Source organism: Colobus angolensis, unplaced genomic scaffold (assembly GCF_000951035.1).
Source record: "Colobus angolensis palliatus isolate OR3802 unplaced genomic scaffold, Cang.pa_1.0 Scaffold19, whole genome shotgun sequence".
Classification (NCBI taxonomy): Eukaryota; Metazoa; Chordata; class Mammalia; order Primates; family Cercopithecidae; genus Colobus; species Colobus angolensis.
In genome coordinates, this window is record NW_012115043.1 from 11,283,627 (window position 1) to 11,303,241 (window position 19,615).

General features: G+C 42.9%; 1 protein-coding gene across 3 annotated transcripts in view; it reads left to right on the forward strand.

Annotated features, from left to right (window-relative positions):
* ANXA2 (annexin A2) overlaps positions 1-19,347 on the forward strand; it is a 57,445-nt gene extending 38,098 nt beyond the window's left edge. For all 3 annotated transcript variants that reach the window (XM_011940476.1, XM_011940477.1, XM_011940478.1), the window contains 10 exons: positions 2,112-2,206; positions 5,689-5,802; positions 9,508-9,598; positions 10,727-10,806; positions 12,501-12,560; positions 14,552-14,645; positions 15,223-15,318; positions 15,788-15,846; positions 17,800-17,922; positions 19,000-19,347. In XM_011940476.1, coding sequence (XP_011795866.1) covers positions 2,112-2,206; positions 5,689-5,802; positions 9,508-9,598; positions 10,727-10,806; positions 12,501-12,560; positions 14,552-14,645; positions 15,223-15,318; positions 15,788-15,846; positions 17,800-17,922; positions 19,000-19,059 — 872 coding nt within the window. In that variant the 3' untranslated portion in view covers positions 19,060-19,347. The remainder of the gene's footprint in view (positions 1-2,111; positions 2,207-5,688; positions 5,803-9,507; positions 9,599-10,726; positions 10,807-12,500; positions 12,561-14,551; positions 14,646-15,222; positions 15,319-15,787; positions 15,847-17,799; positions 17,923-18,999) is intronic.
* Positions 19,348-19,615: the final 268 nt, after the last annotated feature.

Sequence of the window (19,615 nt, forward strand, 5' to 3'; positions counted from 1 at the left end):
TATATATATATATATCCATTAGTGTTTTGTGGAAGCAGAATTTGGGGGTCATTGTTCAAGCCCCCTTACTTGTGCCAGTATAGAAGCTGAGACCCCGGGAGAACAAATGTTTACACACACAACACATGCAGGGATAGGCTGCAGTCACTCTGAGCTTTAGAGCCTCCACCTATGAAATAGAGAAGTCACTATCCCCAGTTGGTTGTTATGAGGATTAAATAAGATAACTTGTCTTATGATGTTTGGAAACTGAAGAGAATTATATAGATGTAATTCCTAATTATTATACATACTGTGTTTTCTTCTAACTGAAGTATTTAGAGGTATACGGGGCCTCCCTTGAAGTGAAGTCACTAGTTGATTCTAGAGCAATGACTGCCTACCACTCGCTGGGTATTTAAAAAAACCCATTTATGGTCATCATGGTGAACTTTGAAAGTACAGATAATCAAAAGAAAGAAAATTTAAAATTATATATAATCCCAACACTCAGATGATAACTATTAAAATTTTGATGTAGAGATGTCTAGATATTTTCTTATACATGCATACACAGTTTACAAAAATGAGAGTATACTGAGCATACTGCTTTGCAACCTTTTTTTTTTTAAACAGTGCCTATATTGTGGATATTTTCCAACATTATTTAATACTTCTATGCCATCATTTAAAATGACTGCATAGTATCCCATTATATGGAAAAAGGAACATTTAATCAGCCTTTTATTGGACATAGGTGTTTTTCCTAACTTTACTTTTGAATATTATGTACAGTGCTGAAATAAGCATCTTTGAAGCTGAATCTCATATCCAGCAACTGGATTTCTATGTTTACCTTGGCTACTCTAAAAATCAGAGCTAAAGTTATAGATGCTACAGTTAAGATAGCCAGAATATTGATATGGACTTGCTTTGAAATGAGCAGATACATTTTAAAAAGTTATTTATTTTTATACCCAGAAATTCTAACTTTATACTTTTTGATCTGACACACTTGAGAATTGAAAATACTTCCTCTCTCAATCTGCTGTTTGTTTTTGTCTCAAGCATTACAGTTTTGACCTTTCTGTTTCTTCAGGACTCCTCTGATTTTCTTCAGGCCAAGTCCAAGCCATTTGTAGTTTGCAAGTGACCTTGTAGGTTTAGCAACTCTACTCTCTCACCCAAGAATTACCTATATGGTTATGGCAAAGACTCTTTCTTTTATTAGACAAAGTTAATAATCAGGAGAGAGACTTTTCACATTCTGAATTTACAAACTGTACTTTCTTAAGTTAAATGGCATGTTAGGAGTATTTCTGATATAAAATTGGAAACTTTCAGACACCAGAAGGCATTGCTTATCTTTGTAAATACACATGTTCCAATTAAAATAGGTACTAAAATATTTTGGTGGCACTTCAAAACTCCCAATTTAGATTTAATTTAGATTAAAACACTTATTCTTTTTAATAAAGTTATAAAATTGATTATTAAAATTGCCTATTGAAGATTAAAAGCAGTGGAACGTTTATTTTCCTTACAAAACAATTTTGTCTTCAATAAGTATGATTGCATTAATCAATTATGCTATGAAAATACAACTGCCATATTAAATCTGACTCATTTGTCATGACAGTTTTTATAATTATAGAAATTATACCTAGCAGCTTATATAGCCATAATCCTGCAATAAATATAAATAATTATCTCTGTTAATTCAGTTTGCAGTTACTCTCTATTAAATCCCGAGTTAAATGGCAATTTGGGGACCTTCATTTAAAATCCTACTAAATCTTTGTGTTCCATCTGACTGCCAGAGCCCCACATACGCACCTGCTACTGTTGATTCCAGAAACCAATTTGTGAATAAAATAGTTGTTAAACCACAGATATTTAAAAGGTCCATGTAAGCTTGAGGTTTGAGGCTGTCAGGAAAAAAAGGAAAGAGTGTACACATTGGGTAGAGGATGCTGACAAAAGAGCTGGAACAAATCTTGGTGTCTTGGTATTTCTGTTTGAAAAACTGTATGTAAACTTCAGTTTGAAAAACTCTGCTTGACACCTTCTATGTAAGCCCAAAATACTAGAGTATATGGTTGAGTAACGATTAACAACTTGTATTTCCGTAGGTGTGGATGAGGTCACCATTGTCAACATTTTGACCAACCGCAGCAATGCACAGAGACAGGATATTGCCTTCGCCTACCAGAGAAGGACCAAAAAGGTACAGGCAGTTCCAGGGATGGAGGGCATTTCTTGTTGAATTTTTATTTCCTCAGACATTGCTTTTTCTTTTCATGAATTGTGGCTCTCAGGAGCAAAGACTTCTGGGACCATTGGATATCTAAGATTTTCTTTTTAAATCCTTGTAAGAGTCACTGCACATGTGTGTGTGTGTGCAGTGTGCACACACACACACAAACACGTGTGGCCTTTAGAGCAGCTGTCCCCAACCTTTTTGGCACCAGGGACCGGTTTCGTGGAAGACAATTTTTCCACAGATGGGATGGGGAGGGATGGTTTTGGGATGAAACCGTTCTACTTTAGGTCATCAGGCATTAGATTCTCATAAGGAGTGTATAACATAGATCCCTCGCATGTGCAGTTCACAGTAGAGTTTGTGCTTCTATGAGAATCTAATGCCACCGTTGATCTGAGAGGATGCAGAGCGCAGGTGGTCATGCTTGCTTTAGAGTGCTTGGGAGCTCCTGTATAAGGACAGTACCCTCCTCCAACCCAGGCTACCTGGAGAGAGAACTTCTGGGAATAGAAAGTTAGGAATAGGGAACGACAGCAACAGGCACCATTTATTGAGTGCTTACTTTGGGCCAGGCACTGTGCTCAGTTTTCTACATGTAGCAACTCCGTTTCATCTTTATGACTTCTGCTGGTTCTTGATAAGATGTTTCTAATTTAATTTTAGGATGCTAGCCTCCACTGAGTATTGATCCTAACAAGCTCCTCTCATTTAAACAATAGACACTTGAGTTCTTAAGCGTTTTGCAGTGAGTGGGCTTAGTTGGTAGTTCATTTGGTCTGCAAAGCTATCTTCAACATGCCATGCTCCTACTATTTAAAGGGTCTTTGTGTGCTTTTTCCCTTTGCTTGTCCACTAGTGGTTAAGAAACAACCAGTGTGTGTTCGTCCTTTATTTTGTCAGTTTTAGGAAATTTTATTTTTAAGGATGTGCTGCTTTATTTTTAACTTCTTGCTATTAAAAGCATTTGATTTATTCTTGGACAGTGCAGTAAGTGTGGCTTCCTGCAGCTCCCATCTGACTTATGGCTTTCACTCGTAGCCACAGTGGAGGTGAGCTGGAAGGATTCTATAAGAGACATTTCTGCCCTTGGGATTGACATGACCAGCAGGGTCCTGGGAGATGCAGGTCAAGCCTTGCTACACTTCCATCCCCCACACTCTAAACAGTTGGAAAGGACATAGATAGGAAAGCATTTGGCTTCTTTCATCTCATGTGCATTAAAATTCTTCTTTCACTAGACATATATTAATCTTCTGTAGTGAGGCATAGAGGGGAGTGCTTTATTTCTCCAGCTTCCCAAGAGGGTCTGTGAGCTGGTTAGAGCCAAGTTCCCATTGGAGCAGAAGGCTCATCTCTGGACAGCATGCACAAAAATTGATCTTTCAGCTGTCACTTACAGAGTCTGGTCTTGGAATACATTTGGGTGTGTACACACAAACATAGAAGCCTGGATCTTTTTGTTTTTTGAGACAGAGTCTTGCTCTGTCACCCAGGCTTGATTGCAGTGGTATGATTCAGCTTACTGCAGCTTCTGCCATGTGGACTTAAATGATTCACCTCCGCCTCCCAAACTGCTGGGATTACAGTCATAAGCCACCACACCCAAAACCTAGATCTTGGTTTTAGATTAGATATATGGAGAACAAAGCTCCCATGTACCGTCTTGGAGAGAAGATATTACCAGAATTACGATGAAGTCCCAAGATCTCACAGGCTTTGCTGTGTGCTGGGGACAGCTCACCATCCTTCTAATTCTTGACTCTCAGTCTTAGGCCAAGGAGAATTATGTATCTTTTATAACAGATATGTAAACTACTTGAGATAGTTTCAAGTGAAGCAATCGGCCGTTTGTGAAATAAAGAAAGTCTGTGAAGTAAGGAAGATTTGTGTTGCACAGTTCTTTAGGGATATGGGCTGCGGCTGCCCAGGTGATGAGCTTGAAGAACCTGGGCCCAGCTAGCAGAGCGGAGAGGAGCTGGGAGAGACAGCTGCTTTTACGATTCTTTCATGTTCTAGCAGACGCCAGATGTGAGGCTTCTCCTTACAGGGAATGGTTATGTTTTATTTATCATACATTTCTGGAGTTTTTGTTTAGTTTTTGTTAAATGCAAAGCTCTGTGCTGGACATTGTGAGAAACAGGAAGTTGAACGCCCATAAAGAGTTTAGAATAGAAGTAGAAGAAGTCAGTAGGTGCCCAAATGCTATTTGAGGTTTGAATAGAGAATGGATAGAGGGGAGTGTCAAGGGTAGGCTAAGTTTGGAGTTACCTAACCTCAAAGTTCCAAACTGGGAGACTGGTGTTATAATTGGGAGCTATTGCTTTTACAGTCCTCTCCTAAGTGCCGTGTGTTCCCAAGACATTGGGAAGCAGGAGGAAATGGGTGGCAAAAGGCTTGGGCCAGATGGCTTCTAAGATCCACGTCAGTTCTAACACTTTTGACATCACGAATGATTCAAGATGGTTGTCTCTGAAGCAGGCTGCAAATCACCTCTTGTATCCTGCAAGTACCTCTAGGGGCTAAGTTTTGTAGATGCCATGGGTGCTCTTAGAAAGCAAGGAGAGAAAGAAAGAAGAGAGAGAAGAGAAAGGAAAAAGTGAAAAGAAGAACATTATTTCAGTAGGAGGTTTCAGTCATCAGCCATGATTTGTAGGAAGTTTAGCCCGAGGAAGCATCGCTGAAAGCCACATTGAGTTGGGGTGTCTGTCTACATACATGGGTGCTGACCAGACCTCTGGCTTAAATTTTTGTGTTCATGGTGACAGTGGAAGCCTTAAGAAATTATGTGCAGCAGCAAATTCAAGGGGGCGAATTCGGAGGTGTTAGTTTCCTATCGCTTCCATTAAACACCGTCCCAGTTTGGTGAGGACAAAGAGATATTTTCTCAGTATTAGATACAGTGTTTTGCATAGGAAAGTTTCATGACCTTACTTCCAGCTGTGTTGGGGCCTCTGGTTCCTTCTGGAGACTTTGAGGAGCTGCCACGGGAATGGTTGCCCCCATGTCTTTTACAGTATATCAGCAGGCCACAAGATCTGCTTCCCAGGAGGCTGTCTGCTCGAACACCTCCTTCTTAGCAGGGGCCTTGATCTCGGAAAGTGTCCTGCCTTCCACGGCGTGTTACCACTTTCAAGCATATTGCAAAGTGCCCGCACTCTCACAGCTTTCTAAGGAATCACATACAACTCCAGTTTCCTTTTATTGACTGGGGAAGAAGGCAAAATTAACTTGGATTTTAAGGAATTTCGTTAAAGCAAAGCCTGATGTTTATGTTTCTGAGATCTGGGTCTGTTGAAGGGAATGCAGTTGAGGGCGTTTGACCCAAGACTCTAGAGTGATCAAAGACTCACAACCTGCTTCACAAAAAGATCCCTTTTACTTTTGTTTTACTCACCAGTTTTAAAGTAAAATAAATATTTTCCTCATGATTGCCTGTTTTCTTGAAGGAACTTGCATCAGCACTGAAGTCAGCCTTATCTGGCCACCTGGAGACGGTGATTTTGGGCCTATTGAAGACACCTGCTCAGTATGACGCTTCTGAGCTAAAAGCTTCCATGAAGGTAAATGCATGTGAGATGTCATCTCTGTCAAATCTGCTATTAATTTTGTGAATTACAGCTTTCTGAGTGTAATTTGGTGATTTTCAGTTTTCTTGAATTCTCATTTGGAACCATTTTTAAAAAATGAACTGAAGTTATACGTCTCAGGATTTGTACCAAAAATATTTCAATTACTTGTTTTAAGACTGTAAAGAAATTTTATGATGCTGAGAAGTCAGTTACCAGCTGCTACTACTCAGCACCTGGGCAATTGGAATACCATTTGGGAAAACTACTTCCTTGATTACACTTCCTTCTTTAAAAAGATATGTTGTGATATGAAGGCAAGAAAAAAAAAACTCATCTTTTGTTAAGTGAAGCTTGCAAATTCTGTCCATCCTTTCGTGGGTGTTTCTTCCTCCCATATTCTGTCAGTACCATTTGTTTCAAATTCGGACAGAATCAGAACATCATAGGGCACATAGGGGTGATTTCAGATGATGAATCGTATCTGAATTGTACCTGTGTGAAGTCTCACGTTATCTTTTATGTTTTTCTTTTGCAAAGTTCTTTTGAACCTGAAATTTTTGGTTAAATTTAGTAAAAATTCTAGATTGGAAACCTCCTGAACTTTGTGCATACCTAAAACATCAAGTTTTTGTTTTGTTTTGTTTTTTGAGACGGAGTTTCGCTCTTGTTGCCCAGGCTGGAGTGCAATGGCACGATCTCTGCTCACTGCAACCTCTGCTTCCCGGGTTCAAGTGATTCTCTTGCCTCAGCATCCCGAGTAGCTGGGATTACTGGCATGTGCCACCACGCCTGGCTAATTTTGTATTTTTAGTAGAGACGGGATTTCTCCATGTTGGTGAGGCTGGTCTCGAACTCCCGACCTCAGGTGATCTGCCCACCTTGGCCTCCCAAAGTGCTGGGATTACAGGCGTGAGCCATCGTGCCTGGCCGACATCAAGTTTTATATAAATGCAATGGATGTACACACATAAATGTATGTTACTGCAACACACTTGGACCCTTTTCGTAGTGTGGGTCTGCAGCATTTGAACAGTCCGACACTGCCCTCTGCTGATATACGTGGGTAAAGTCTGCACTGTAGGGGGGAAGCCATATGTCTGATTTTTTATTCTGAGTCTAAATGTGTTTTCTCTGATGCCACTGCTCCTGAATTATGAACAGTCTGAGCTGTAAGCCTGTCACCAGAGCTAATGTCACAGTTCAGTTGTCATCCTTTCCCCAGAGAACACAAGAGTGAGGCTGCTTTGGACACTGGGCATCTCCAGAGCCCCGGACTTGATAGCTCAGGGCTGCTGTAAGATTTGTTGTTAAGTCTCTTTCTTCCTTCAGTTCTTCAGCTTAGCCCAAGCTGTGCTCAGTTTATTTGAGTGGACTTGTCTGAGTTTCCTAAGTAGGCTGTACTGCAGAAAAGACATCATTAAGAATGATAAAATGTCAACAACATTTCATGATCCTGGTTGATAAAAATAGCACTCCTGAAAACCGAGTCTGTGGACCTTTGGAGGCAGGGATGAGTCAGCCTCTCCTAGGTTTCTTCTGACCATCAACACTTCAGATCAGTTTATCTTATTTTCGTCAAGAATCTATTTAGTTGTGATTCGTGTGGCTTTACTGGTATCTATTACTAGGTATTAGTGACTTGAAACAGACCTTTTTGAGCTGTCAGTCACTGTTGTAATCTATGTAATTGGGCCCAATGGAAGGTGCTTTAACTGCTGAAGCTTTGACCCTGTGCCAGCTCTTCCATTAGCTATCACAGTTGAGTACCCTTCCAAAATCCATAAAGCTTGAAGTGACATTAACTGAACTATGCTTAAAAAAAAAATCTGTTTTGACTTCTGGCAGTACCGGTGGCAGTATCTGCCATATGTTACAGTAGAATTTGCCCTTGTGATAGGAATTGTGGACAGTCTGTCTGTGGAGAGTTTGGGCCGGGCTTTGGAAATTGCCAAGGTCACCTTTGAGTGTAGACATAAAAAACACGATTGGAATTATCAGATATTACCACTGGTATATCAGTGATGGAAGGAAACACATCTTATATTATTCTGCCTGTCTTGCAATTCTACAATGTCAGGATATAACATTTCTCCCAATGCGTGTTATTTTTAGACGATATTTCTATCATCCTTGAGATTGAACAACTGCCCCTCAAAATATTCAAAGATGCTCAGTAGTCATTTAATAACATTTGCATAGAATGCTGTATGGACTTTCTGCTAACAAGGGGAGAATTTTTGGCTTTGCTGGAACCTCTACAAATCATGATTAAAAACTCAGAAGGAAGAGCCATTGGCTCAAAGATTAGATGAAGAATAAGATTCAAAATTAACCATTAACCTGAGGCTTAACTTATATTATACAAACTACTTTTTCAGGGGCATATAACCTCTAATAAGTTTAATTAATAGCTGACACACTTTTCATGTGGATAAGTAAGTTTCTTATTGTATTAACACCTTATAATTGATTTACATTTTAAACAGTTGTAATTCTACTTAGTTCAAAGTGGTATTTCCATATTCGGAAAGACAAGTATTAAAGAATCCTGATTATTAAATCTTGACTTTGATCATGAAGCCAGCTTTGAAATACATGTTTCAGAGTCCTTTCAAGCTATCTGACATGCTCAAAAGTGTATATATTAAATTTGAATACATCACCCATCAAATTCTTACTCCTTAATAAAGTGTTGGTGTCTAGGTTTATTTGGCACTTCATTATTTCTTTTTGCTTCCCTAAAATGCCTGAAGAGTGCATAATTATCAAGCGAAAATGGAAGGACAAGAATGAAATTTTTAACATTAACCCAATTTTACATTTCAAAGTGGTGAAGCTAAAAATTTTTTCTTAACTATACCTTTGCCTGGTAAAAAGACTTACTCTAACAATGCTGGCTGCAAGTGACAACATAAAATTTCTCTATTCTTTTATTTTAAATTAGGAAGAAGAATTGTTTAACGAAGAAAATTCTCATCTGTTTAAATAGTGGGTGGTTATTGTAGAAAGTGAAAAATAATAGTAAGAAAAAGTTACTGTATATACCCACAGCAAATGGCAATTACCACTTTTAACATTTTGGCATATTCTATTGCTGCCTCTTCCTAGTCACTCCTTTTTTTTTTTTTTTTTTTTTTTGAGATAGAGTCTTATTCTGTCACCTAGGTTGGAGTGCAGTGGTGCGATCTCAGCTCACTGTAAGCTCCACCTCCCGGGTTCACGCCATTCTCCTGCCTCAGCCTCCCAGAGTAGCTGAGACTTAGTAGTCGCCTGCCACCATGCCCGGCTAATTTTTTGTATTTTTAGTAGAGATGGGGTTTCACCGTGTTAGTCAGGATGGTCTTGATTTCCTGACCTTGTGATCCACCCACCTCGGCCTCCCAAAATGCTGGGATTACAGGCATGAGCCATGGCGCTTGGCCCCTATTCACTATTTTAAAAAACAAAACGTATTAACAGTTGAATTCAAACATGCCAATTCCACCATCTTGTGCTCTGGTGAAGCATTTTTTAAAGGAATAGAAAATACCATTACTTTGTGCTAAAGGATAGAGTATGGATTCTTCAGTAGGAATGTAGAAAGCAGGATGCTAACAGACCCAACCCATGTTTGCGATTTACTTGGTGGAGATCAGAGAAGTAGGCTAACGGTGGGGAACCCTTTCCCTGCTGATGTTCCTGTTTCCTGGTTCACAGGGACTGGGAACCGATGAGGACTCTCTCATTGAGATCATCTGCTCCAGAACCAACCAGGAGCTGCAGGAAATTAACAGAGTCTACAAGGAAAGTGAGTAGCTTGATTTCTGTGATTCATCCTCTCAGCCCAATTTATGTGACTGTATCATGGCCGCTGGGGCTAGTGTTCGGGCTAAGATGCCTGGATTATTGATGTACAGAAGCACCTGCCACCTTGACCATGCAGGCGAGGTTGGCTGTGGTCCAAGTTGTTCTCCTTCACCTCCTCATTGCCTGCAGTTTGATTATTACATTCTGCTAGAACTTCTGTGTTAGAAGAAGGGTAAACAGGAGGGAAAGAAGAGAAAACAAAATTTATTATTAAAAATCTGATGAGGAGAAGTAGCAAGTATTATATATGGATTCCATTTACTGGGTGCTGTTCAGTCTCTGCTCAAGAGGTTGCCAACTCTGGACTGTGGATAATTGAAGAATTACAGCAAGAGACCCATGTGGACCTGTGTACACTAAGCAGTATAGAAGGCTATGAGTGGAATAAACAATGCAACTTTACATTGCTACTGCATTTCTCTTTTCTTTTACTTTTTAAAGTTGATATATCATAATTGTACATATTTTGGGGGTACATGGGATATTTTGGTACATATATATAATATGGAATTACCAAGTCAGGGTAATTGGGGTATCCATCACCTCACACATTTTTTTTTTTTAATATTAGGAACATTACAGTTCTTCTCTAGCTACTGTATTTCAATATAGATGCTATTTTGAATATTGAAATATAATTTCATTCAAAAGCATTGTTTAATTCTTAGTAGTTTTTGCCATTGTGCATTTTCTCAGTGGACAGTAAAGCACAATTGTGTGTGTGCGTGTGTAGACCTCCAATTTTTTTGATGTTCAAAACAAGTATTCACAGTCAGGAGGGCTGGGAGCCAGTATTTAAACTACACAAGAGGTCGCCGATCAAAGTTGAGGATCCCTGATTTGATCTAGCCCTGCTGCCCCCTGTCATGGATAATAACTCTGGCTCTGATTTCATGAGGGTGAAAATCATTCTAGTGAACCCTTCCTCTGTTTGGGGTCAAGAAGAATGGGTATGTCCAGCTGACATAGCTGTTCTTTTTTTCAGAGTCTTAGTGGGAAATGGGGAGATTGGGGTGGGTGGTTGGCTACACAGGCAGAAAGCATAAAACCAGATGTATTTTCCTCCAAGTGTACAAGACTGATTTGGAGAAGGACATTATTTCGGACACATCTGGTGACTTCCGCAAGCTGATGGTTGCCCTGGCAAAGGTTGGTTTCCCAGTTTCTTTCTTTGCCCTTGCTTCCTCCCAAGTCATGTCACATACCTCATTTTATACTTGGAGTGAATTAACTAAGTCCCCTGTGCCTGCATCAGAAATTCAGCTGCGTTTTCGAAAGTGGGTTTGCACTGTCACTGCAGAGTTGTCAATTTTGTATAATAGGATTTCTTATCCTGCAAAACCTCATGGACAAGTGGACTTTGGGAGCCAGAGGAGGGATGGGCGGCTCTCAAGTCCTGGCCTGGATTTATGTGCCAGAGCCTTGGCCGTGTGACTTAGGGAAGGTCACTTTGCCTCTGTCTGTGGTCATGCAGGACCCAGTGGGAAGTGACCTTCTGGTTTCTTTTTTCTGCGTTCACTTTTCATGGAAGAATTTGCCCATATAGTCCTTTGTCTGGAGTGGAATTGTCTTTGTGGAGCTGATTGCTAGTATTAACACATTAACATGGAGGAAGGGGCACTTCCCCTGTGACTCCCTAGTTCTGGCCAGTGTGCAGCTTAGTGCTTATGTGCCAGGGGAGGGATGAGAGACCCTGGGAACCCTGATGACAAATGACAGATAGTGCATCTGGCCACTCACATCTCCATTACTGCAACAGCTCCTAAGGCATTCTCCCTGCCTCTCCTCTCTTCGCTACCACCTGCCCCATGTACCACCATCCATGGATCTCTGTGAAATACACTTTCACCGTTTTACTCCCCTGTTCAAACCCCATTTCTGCTGCATCAAATTTAAACTCCTAACTGCTGTGAAAGGTCCTCTTAAACCCTCCCTGCATCTTCTTTGCTCACATTCTCTCCTGCTCAGCTCTGCTCTGACAGGGCAGCTCCTTACTTACCCGGGAGTGTGCTGTGCCATCCCTGGTGTACCGGCTGGCTGTCCCTCTCCGCTTGGCTAGCTGCCTCTGATTAAGTTTCAGCTTAAGCCCGGGCCCATTGTTCACACTCTTTGCTGACTCTGCTCTCTGAGAGTTCTTCCTCCTCCTGCATTTTGTGTCTTCCTAGTGCCTCAGGTTCCCGGGCCGCTGTACATCTGTGTCTGCATATTCCTCCATCTGCATCGCCAGCTCTCTGTGGGAAAGAGCTAAATCTCATCAGCTTTTTGTGGGGGATGGGGACAGGGATGTCTATAAGGTGTGTAGGCCAGGACCAGGTACCAAGGAGGGGGTTGTTGATGGCAAGGCACAGCCCCCACTTCCTTGCTCAAGGATTTTACCACTCCTTGGTTGGTCTAGGTTTCTTTTTCTTTTTTTTTTTTTTAAGACAGAGTCTCACTCTGTCACCAGGGCTGGAGTGCAGTGGCACGATCTTGGATCACTGCAACCCCCGCCTCCCTGGTTCAAGTGGTTCTCCTGCCTCCGCCTCCTGAGTCGCTGGGACTACAGGCATGTGCCACCATGCCCGGCTAATTTAGTAGAGACGGGGTTACACTGTGTTAACCAAGATGGTCTCGATCTCCTGACCTCATTATCCACCCGCCTTGGCCTCCCAAAGTGCTAGGATTACAGGCATGAGCCACCACGCCCGGCCCTGTCTAGGTTTCAAAGTAAGGAAAATCTTAGGTGGATACTTACTTATTAAATGAAGTAATGGCTTACATGGACTGGGGAGAAAACATTTTCAGTTTTAGAATACAAAAAGAAATGGATATGAAGTTCTTTTTTTTTTTTTTTCCCCCCATAGGGTAGAAGAGCAGAAGATGGCTCTGTCATTGACTATGAACTGATTGACCAAGATGCCCGGGTAAGTACTGAGCTTTCCGTTTGAGTTTTTGTTTTCTGGTAAGTGTCTGGATAGTCTATACAGTAATTTAACTCTCTGTAACAAATAACTCCCAAACTCTGTGGCTTAAAACAACAAACATGTATTATTTCTCAGTTTCTGTGTGTCAGGAATTGAGGAGTGGCTTAGCCCAGTGGTTCTGGCTCAGGGTCTCTTCTGAGGTTGCAGACGAAATGTTGCGGGGCTGCAGTCATCTGAGGGCTTGACTGGGTCAAAGGAATCTGCTTCCAGGATGGTGCACTCACATGACCGTTGGTGGGAGACCTTAGAATGGCTCCACAGAAACCTCTCCACCGGGTTGTTTGAGTGTCCTCACAACATGGCAGCCGGATTTCCCCAGAGCAAGCAGTTCACAAAGAGGAAGCCACAGCGTGTTTTATGACCTAATCTCAGGAGTCCCACCTTGCACTGCTGTCATACTCTTTTCATTAAAAGTGAGTCACTGAGTCTAGCCCACACTTAGTGGGAGGGGATTAGGCTCCTCCTTTGGAAGGGAGGAATGTCAAAGAATTTCTGGCCGTATTTTAAACCCACTGTAGTCTGAGAGCATTGCTTATTAGAAGATATTCTTTTATAATGCTGGCATTACTTACAGAATCAATACTGACTCACATATGCTCATTCAGGCTTTGCTTGTATGGAAGCGCCAATTTCTGCAGAGTGTAATGTGGCTGTGCACACCAATCAGGCAGGCAGGTGGGAAGCAGAAGAAGGTGGAGAAGACACAGCCAGGGACAGGATGGCTTACTGCTCCATTGTTGGTGGGCAGAAAGGGAGACCAGCAGAGACCTATCCTTTTCTGGCTGAGTAAAACTTTTGCCAGTTCCAGTTCCATAATCTCTGAGAACTATTTGTTAAGCTTATTCAGACTGCTATGAACTATATTCCTTACTTAGAGGGTCAACAGTTATCTCACAGTAAGTCATAAAAGCTGCAGAAAAAAATTAATTTAAATTCACATTAGTTTTACAGTTCAATATATTCCACACAGCACTTCTAGCAGGTAGTAGAGAAGGGTTTTAAATAAAGTAATAGGACTTGGGTTTTGCAATTCCCAGATGGTGGAAGATCACGGAATGAATATCTACCCTTGCATAAGTCTTTCTTCCTCTTGCCCTTCCTGCCATTGTTAGGGCTACTTGTAGCCCCTAAATTTTCCAGAAACTGAAAATGAGACGAGATGGGCTCCTTTTCCAGCTCCATCATTCCCTGAGTCTCTGAAAAGCTTGAGAATGGGAGCCTGGACGGTAGCCATCCAGTAAACATCTGCTAGCTTATCTTCCCCTAAATGTGCCCAAAGGGAGGAGGGCCAGATGTGTTAATGAACATTTACTTGACCTTCTTTATATGAATACCAGCTCTTGGTCCCTCCTTCCTTTTTTTTTTTTTTTTGAGACGGAGTCTCCCTCTGTCGCCCGGGCTGGAGTGCAGTGGCCGGATTTCAGCTCACTGCAAGCTCCGCCTCCTGGGTTTACGCCATTCTCCTGCCTCAGCCTCCCGAGTAGCTGGGACTACAGGTGCCCGCCACCTCGCCCGGCTAGTTTTTTGTATTTTTTTTTAGTAGAGACGGGGTTTCACTGTGTTAGCCAGGATGGTCTCGATCTCCTGACCTCGTGATCCGCCCGCCTCAGCCTCCCAAAGTGCTGGGATTACAGGCTTGAGCCACCGCGCCCGGCCCGGTCCCTCCTTTCTTATTCAAGGAAGGAGATTGTACAGCACAGACCTCATGAACTATCTGCAGTCTCATGTGGTATCCATCTGTGCCTAAGGAAGACTGCTTGTGATTAAGACTTTTGACCTAAATAGTAGGTCTCTGCCCGTGTCTGCAGTATAATCATTCTTCCTTGTTTGGCATTTTGAATGTGTAGCTTTTTTTTTTTTTTTGCGTGACATTTTTTATGACCTTACACTGCGTTGTATAGTTAACTTTTCCTGGTTGGTTGTACTCGTAGGATCTCTATGACGCTGGAGTGAAGAGGAAAGGAACTGATGTTCCCAAGTGGATCAGCATCATGACCGAGCGGAGCGTGCCCCACCTCCAGAAAGGTGAGCACTGTGCTGAGGGGGTCTCAGTGTCTTGGGGCTCTGGCTGGGGCGGCTGGGTGGATGTCCATGTTGGGATGGAGTCTGCCAGAATGAGGTTCTCTCTCCACTTGGCACTCTCATAGGCTCACCCATTTTTCCCTCACCAAGTACATTCACCTTTCTCTCCCATTCTGGATTCTTTTCTCTTGCAAATAGTTTCTGCATTTGGTGCTTTATTCTGCAGCTCCTTCTTGTTTGATGGTCCTTTTATCTTGCCATTATTTGTTGAAGTAGTGGACTTTGCTGCATGCTCTATACTGTTTCCCGTGGTTTTCGGATGGAAATAGGTTCCACTCAGGGGAGATGGAGATGGTCCAAATATGTGGCCTGGGCAGTGCCATTCAGGTGCATGGCATGGCTGCTCCAGGACAAAGTTGACCAATGTTGGCTGTGGTCACCATGGCAACCTCTAAGATCCTAGGATGCTGTGATCATCCTCAGTTTTTAAAAAAATCATGGTGCATAAAACTAGGTGGGTGATCACTGACAGCTTTGACTAGTGGCTCTGATCTGATAATTCTTTGTTGTTTTTCCTCAGTATTTGATAGGTACAAGAGCTACAGCCCTTACGACATGTTGGAGAGCATCAGGAAAGAGGTTAAAGGAGACCTGGAAAATGCTTTCCTGAACCTGGGTAAGTGAATGTGGCCCCCATTCCTGGTAGACATCATCTACCAGAGCAGAAGTGACAGATGGCCATCCTCTTAATCCAAGTGTGTTTGGGAGGTGTGGCTTCTATGCATGCTTTGGATAGTTTTACAGTCTTAATTGTATAGATTTAAGAATATAAAACTGAAGAAAGGCCTAAATTGGTAACAGATTGTTGCCAGGGAGGAGTAAGAAAACAGAAGAGAGGGGTGTGTTGTGGAAACTCACATATGCACTTGGATTCTGCAGGTCTCAGAGTCCCCTGGTTTAAAACTGTGGTGGAACTTAGTATTGTAGAGGATTTCTACATTTCCCTTAGCCTGTTCCCTTTTGCAGCCCGTTTGCATTGCATCAAGTCACTTCTGGTTTCTGGCCCAGGGTCAGGGCATCCTCTCTCACTGGTAGAGGAGAGACCAGAGCAGCTGCAGCCCTGACTCCCTTTCTTCTCTCCACAGTCCAGTGCATTCAGAACAAACCCCTGTATTTTGCTGACCGGCTGTATGACTCCATGAAGGTAAGGGCAGCTGGCTGAGAGAGCTGTGTTTCCACACTCAGCTTTTCTTCTTTTGGGCCCCAGATTGAGTCTCCTTGACTCATGGATGGCGGAAGGGATCCTCACTGTCTGGATGCAGGAATACACTAGTCAGCTATGGTTGTGTTTGACAGGTGAGAGAACCACAAATCCGTCTTCTCTCTCTCAGCTGCTTGAACATGTGTTTGTGTACAGGCAGAAAGTAAAGCGCCATGGGAGAGAGAAAACGCGACATGGTAGTCGTGTCTGATCCCTACTTGGGTTTCTCAGTGATTTCTTCCTGCTACCCCCAGAGTCAAGACAAGCGAGGAAGGGAGCGATTATTAAGCACCCACTATGTAGTAGACATGTGCTACTACCTTACCTTAAATCATTGCAAAACAACCTCTGAGGCTGATATGATTATCTTCTTTATAAATGCGGAGACAGAGCTCAGAATACCTCAGCCTGCTTGAAGTTACACAGCAAGATTTGAACCTGGGTCTGTCAGACCCCAAAGACAGCCCCACAACTCTCCCCTAAACAGACCACCTCTTCCCATAGACCCATCCCATTTTCTACACCTCAAATGTGCCATGTGTTTTCTGGCTTCTAGGCTTTTGCATTTTCCTTCTGGTACATCTCCCTTGTCTGCACTGCCTCTGCCATCTGTCTTTGAGTTCTGTATCAAATAGCACCCCTTGGTGCCTTTGGTCGGATGCTCTAGAAGTAAACTCAGTGGTCTTTATTGCACATATCATTCAGAATGGCACAGAGTGATGATAGAAATGTGTTGGCATATCCCCTCTAAGCCTGCAGGAGTCAGGAACCTCTTGTTACATATGGAGACTCAGACTGCTTGAACTAAGCCTTGTAGTAGTCGGTGCTCAGTATATATTTATTGAATGATGGCATAGAGTGGGAGTCTGTGCTGACTACAGCCTGGTGTGTTTGGAATTCCCAGATGCTTTTCTTTGTTTTCTTGTCTTTTTTTTTCTTTCTTTTTTCCTCCCTTCCTCCCTGCCTTTCCCTCTCCTCTCCTCTCCTCTCCTTTCTCCCTCCCTCCCTCTCTCTCCTTCCTTCCTTCCTTCCTCCCTGCCTTCCCCCCTCCCTCCCTCTCCTTCCTTCCTCCCTCCCTCCCTGCCTGCCTTCCCCTCCCTCCCTCCCTCTCCTTTCTTCCTTCCTCCCTCCCTTCCTCCCTGCCTTTCCCTCTCCTCTCCTCTCCTCTCCTTTCTCCCTCCCTCCCTCTCTCTCCTTCCTTCCTTCCTTCCTCCCTGCCTTCCCCCCTCCCTCCCTCTCCTTCCTTCCTCCCTCCCTCCCTGCCTGCCTTCCCCTCCCTCCCTCCCTCTCCTTTCTTCCTTCCTCCCTCCCTTCCTCCCTGCCTTCTCCGCCCTCCCTCCTTCCCTCCCTCCCTCCCTTCTCTTTTTCTTTCTCTCTCTCTCTCTCTGTCTTTCTTACATAGGTTTTTGGGGGAACAAGTGGTGTTCTTTAAAGAATAAGTTCTTTAGTGGTGCTTTTTGAGATTTTGGTGTACTTATCACCCAGGCAGTGTACACTGTGCCCTAATATCCCTTATCCAAAATGCTTGGCCAGGAATGTTTTGGATTTCAGATTTATTTTTGATTTTGGAATATTTGCATATATATAATGAAATATTTTAGGGATGGGACCCAAGTCTAAACTTGAGATTCATTTATGTTTTATATAGACCTTACATGCATAGCCTAAAGGTAATTTTATACAACGCTTTTGATAATTTTATGCATGAAACAGTTTGTGTTAAGTGTCTATATGTGGAATTTTTCCTTGTGGCATCATGTCGGCACTGAAAAAATTTTGGATTTTGGAGCATTTTAGATTTCAGATTTTCAGATCAGGAATGCTCAGGCTGTAGACTCTTTCTTTAATGATAACATTCTCAGCGAATGTAACTTGGAATATGAACTTGATTTCCAGGGCAAGGGGACTCGAGATAAGGTCCTGATCAGAATCATGGTCTCCCGCAGTGAAGTGGATATGTTGAAAATTAGGTCTGAATTCAAGAGAAAGTACGGCAAGTCCCTGTACTATTACATCCAGGTAAGTCCGAGGTGCGGCATCAGCCTGCCCTGCTGTCCTGAGCACTCCGGGCCCCGGCAGGTGGCCTGGCAGAATGATGACACAATGGTGATTTTGTTTTCTAACTCTCTGGGGAAGAGATACTAGTCATCAGTTATCAGGGATTTATTTTGAAAGCACATTTTTGATTTGTCCTGGACTTTGTAGAATCAGGCAGATGTTTTATATTTTTCACATCTGTTACCCTACAGTGATCATTGGTGTTCATGACGATGGTCCTGCAAGGCTTGCTGATATCCCAGAGAACTTGGAAGAACAATTACATTTTACTTTTATTATGCATTTATTCCTTGAAAAATCCTCTGGGATAGGCCTGACAACTTTCAGTTACTCAGAACTCCCATCTCTCCAATCAGTTTAGCCTCTGTCTGTCTTGGCGTGATGTCACATTTGCATGTAAGGAAGTGATCGCATTCACAGTGGTACCACCGTGTGGATTTCAGACAGCCATTGCAATTCTGCTTTCTAACAGTTCCTCAGACGTCCAAAGGCATGTCCATGGTTACCAAGGATGAAGTTAGAGCTGGGTTTTTTATAGCCAGGTTTTATTAGGGCACATGTTTAAAGTCAAAGGACCAGTTAGACTCTTAGTAATTGTTCCTCACCTCATCAGCTTCTTTCCACTTGACCTTAATAATGCAGGAAATAGCAGAGTGAGCTAGGGAAATACCCTGTTCTCTGTGGAAAGGCGAGGACGAGAGAGGAAAGTTGGGGTGCTTGTAGGACCTTGCTGCAGTAAGAACAGCCCTGGTCGCTAACCCGGGTCAACCGTCAGCACCTTGCACTCCCTCCACCCCACAGTCCTAAGGAGACTTGAATGTCTTCCCCAGCACCTCCTCCGACCACACTCCCAGAGGCTTCCCTCGCAGTGGTTTCCATGTGGCCTTCCAGGCCTTTGTGTCAGGGCAGGTCTGCTGAAGAGTCTTCTCTTTGTCGTGGGAGAGGCTTCACTGGGCGTTGAGGCTACTTCTGTGTTATTGAGGAGTCTGGGCTTTTTTCTGATACCGCATTTCTTTTTTTCTCCTGGGCCATTTGTAGCAAGACACTAAGGGTGACTACCAGAAAGCGCTGCTGTACCTGTGTGGTGGAGACGACTGAAGCCCGACACAGCCTGAGCGTCCGGAAATGGTGCTCGCCATGCTTCCAGCTAACAGGTCTAGAAAACCAGCTTGCGACTAACAGTCCCTGTGAGGGTGACATTAGCATTGCCCCCAACCTCATTTTAGTTGCCTAAGCATTGCCTGGCCTTCCTGTCTAGTCTCTCCTGTAAGCCAAAGAAATGAACATTCCAAGGAGCTGGAAGTGAAGTCTATGATGTGAAACACTTTGCCTCCTGTGTACTGTGTCGTAAACAGATGAATAAACTGAATTTGTACTTTAGAAACACGTACTTTGTGGCCCTGCTTTCATTGTTTGAAAATTAAACGTGCTTGGTGTTCAGCTGGTGAGGCTGTCCCTCTAGGAAGAAAGCTCTAGGACTGAGCTATACAACATGGTTGCCCCTATCCAGGTGTCACTATTTAAGTTAAATTTAAATGAAATAAAAAATTCAGTTGCTGAGTCACACCACCCACATTTCGACTGCTCAGTGTTCACATGTGGTCAGCAGCTAGTATATCTGGACAGCACAGGTAGGGAACATTTCCATTATGAT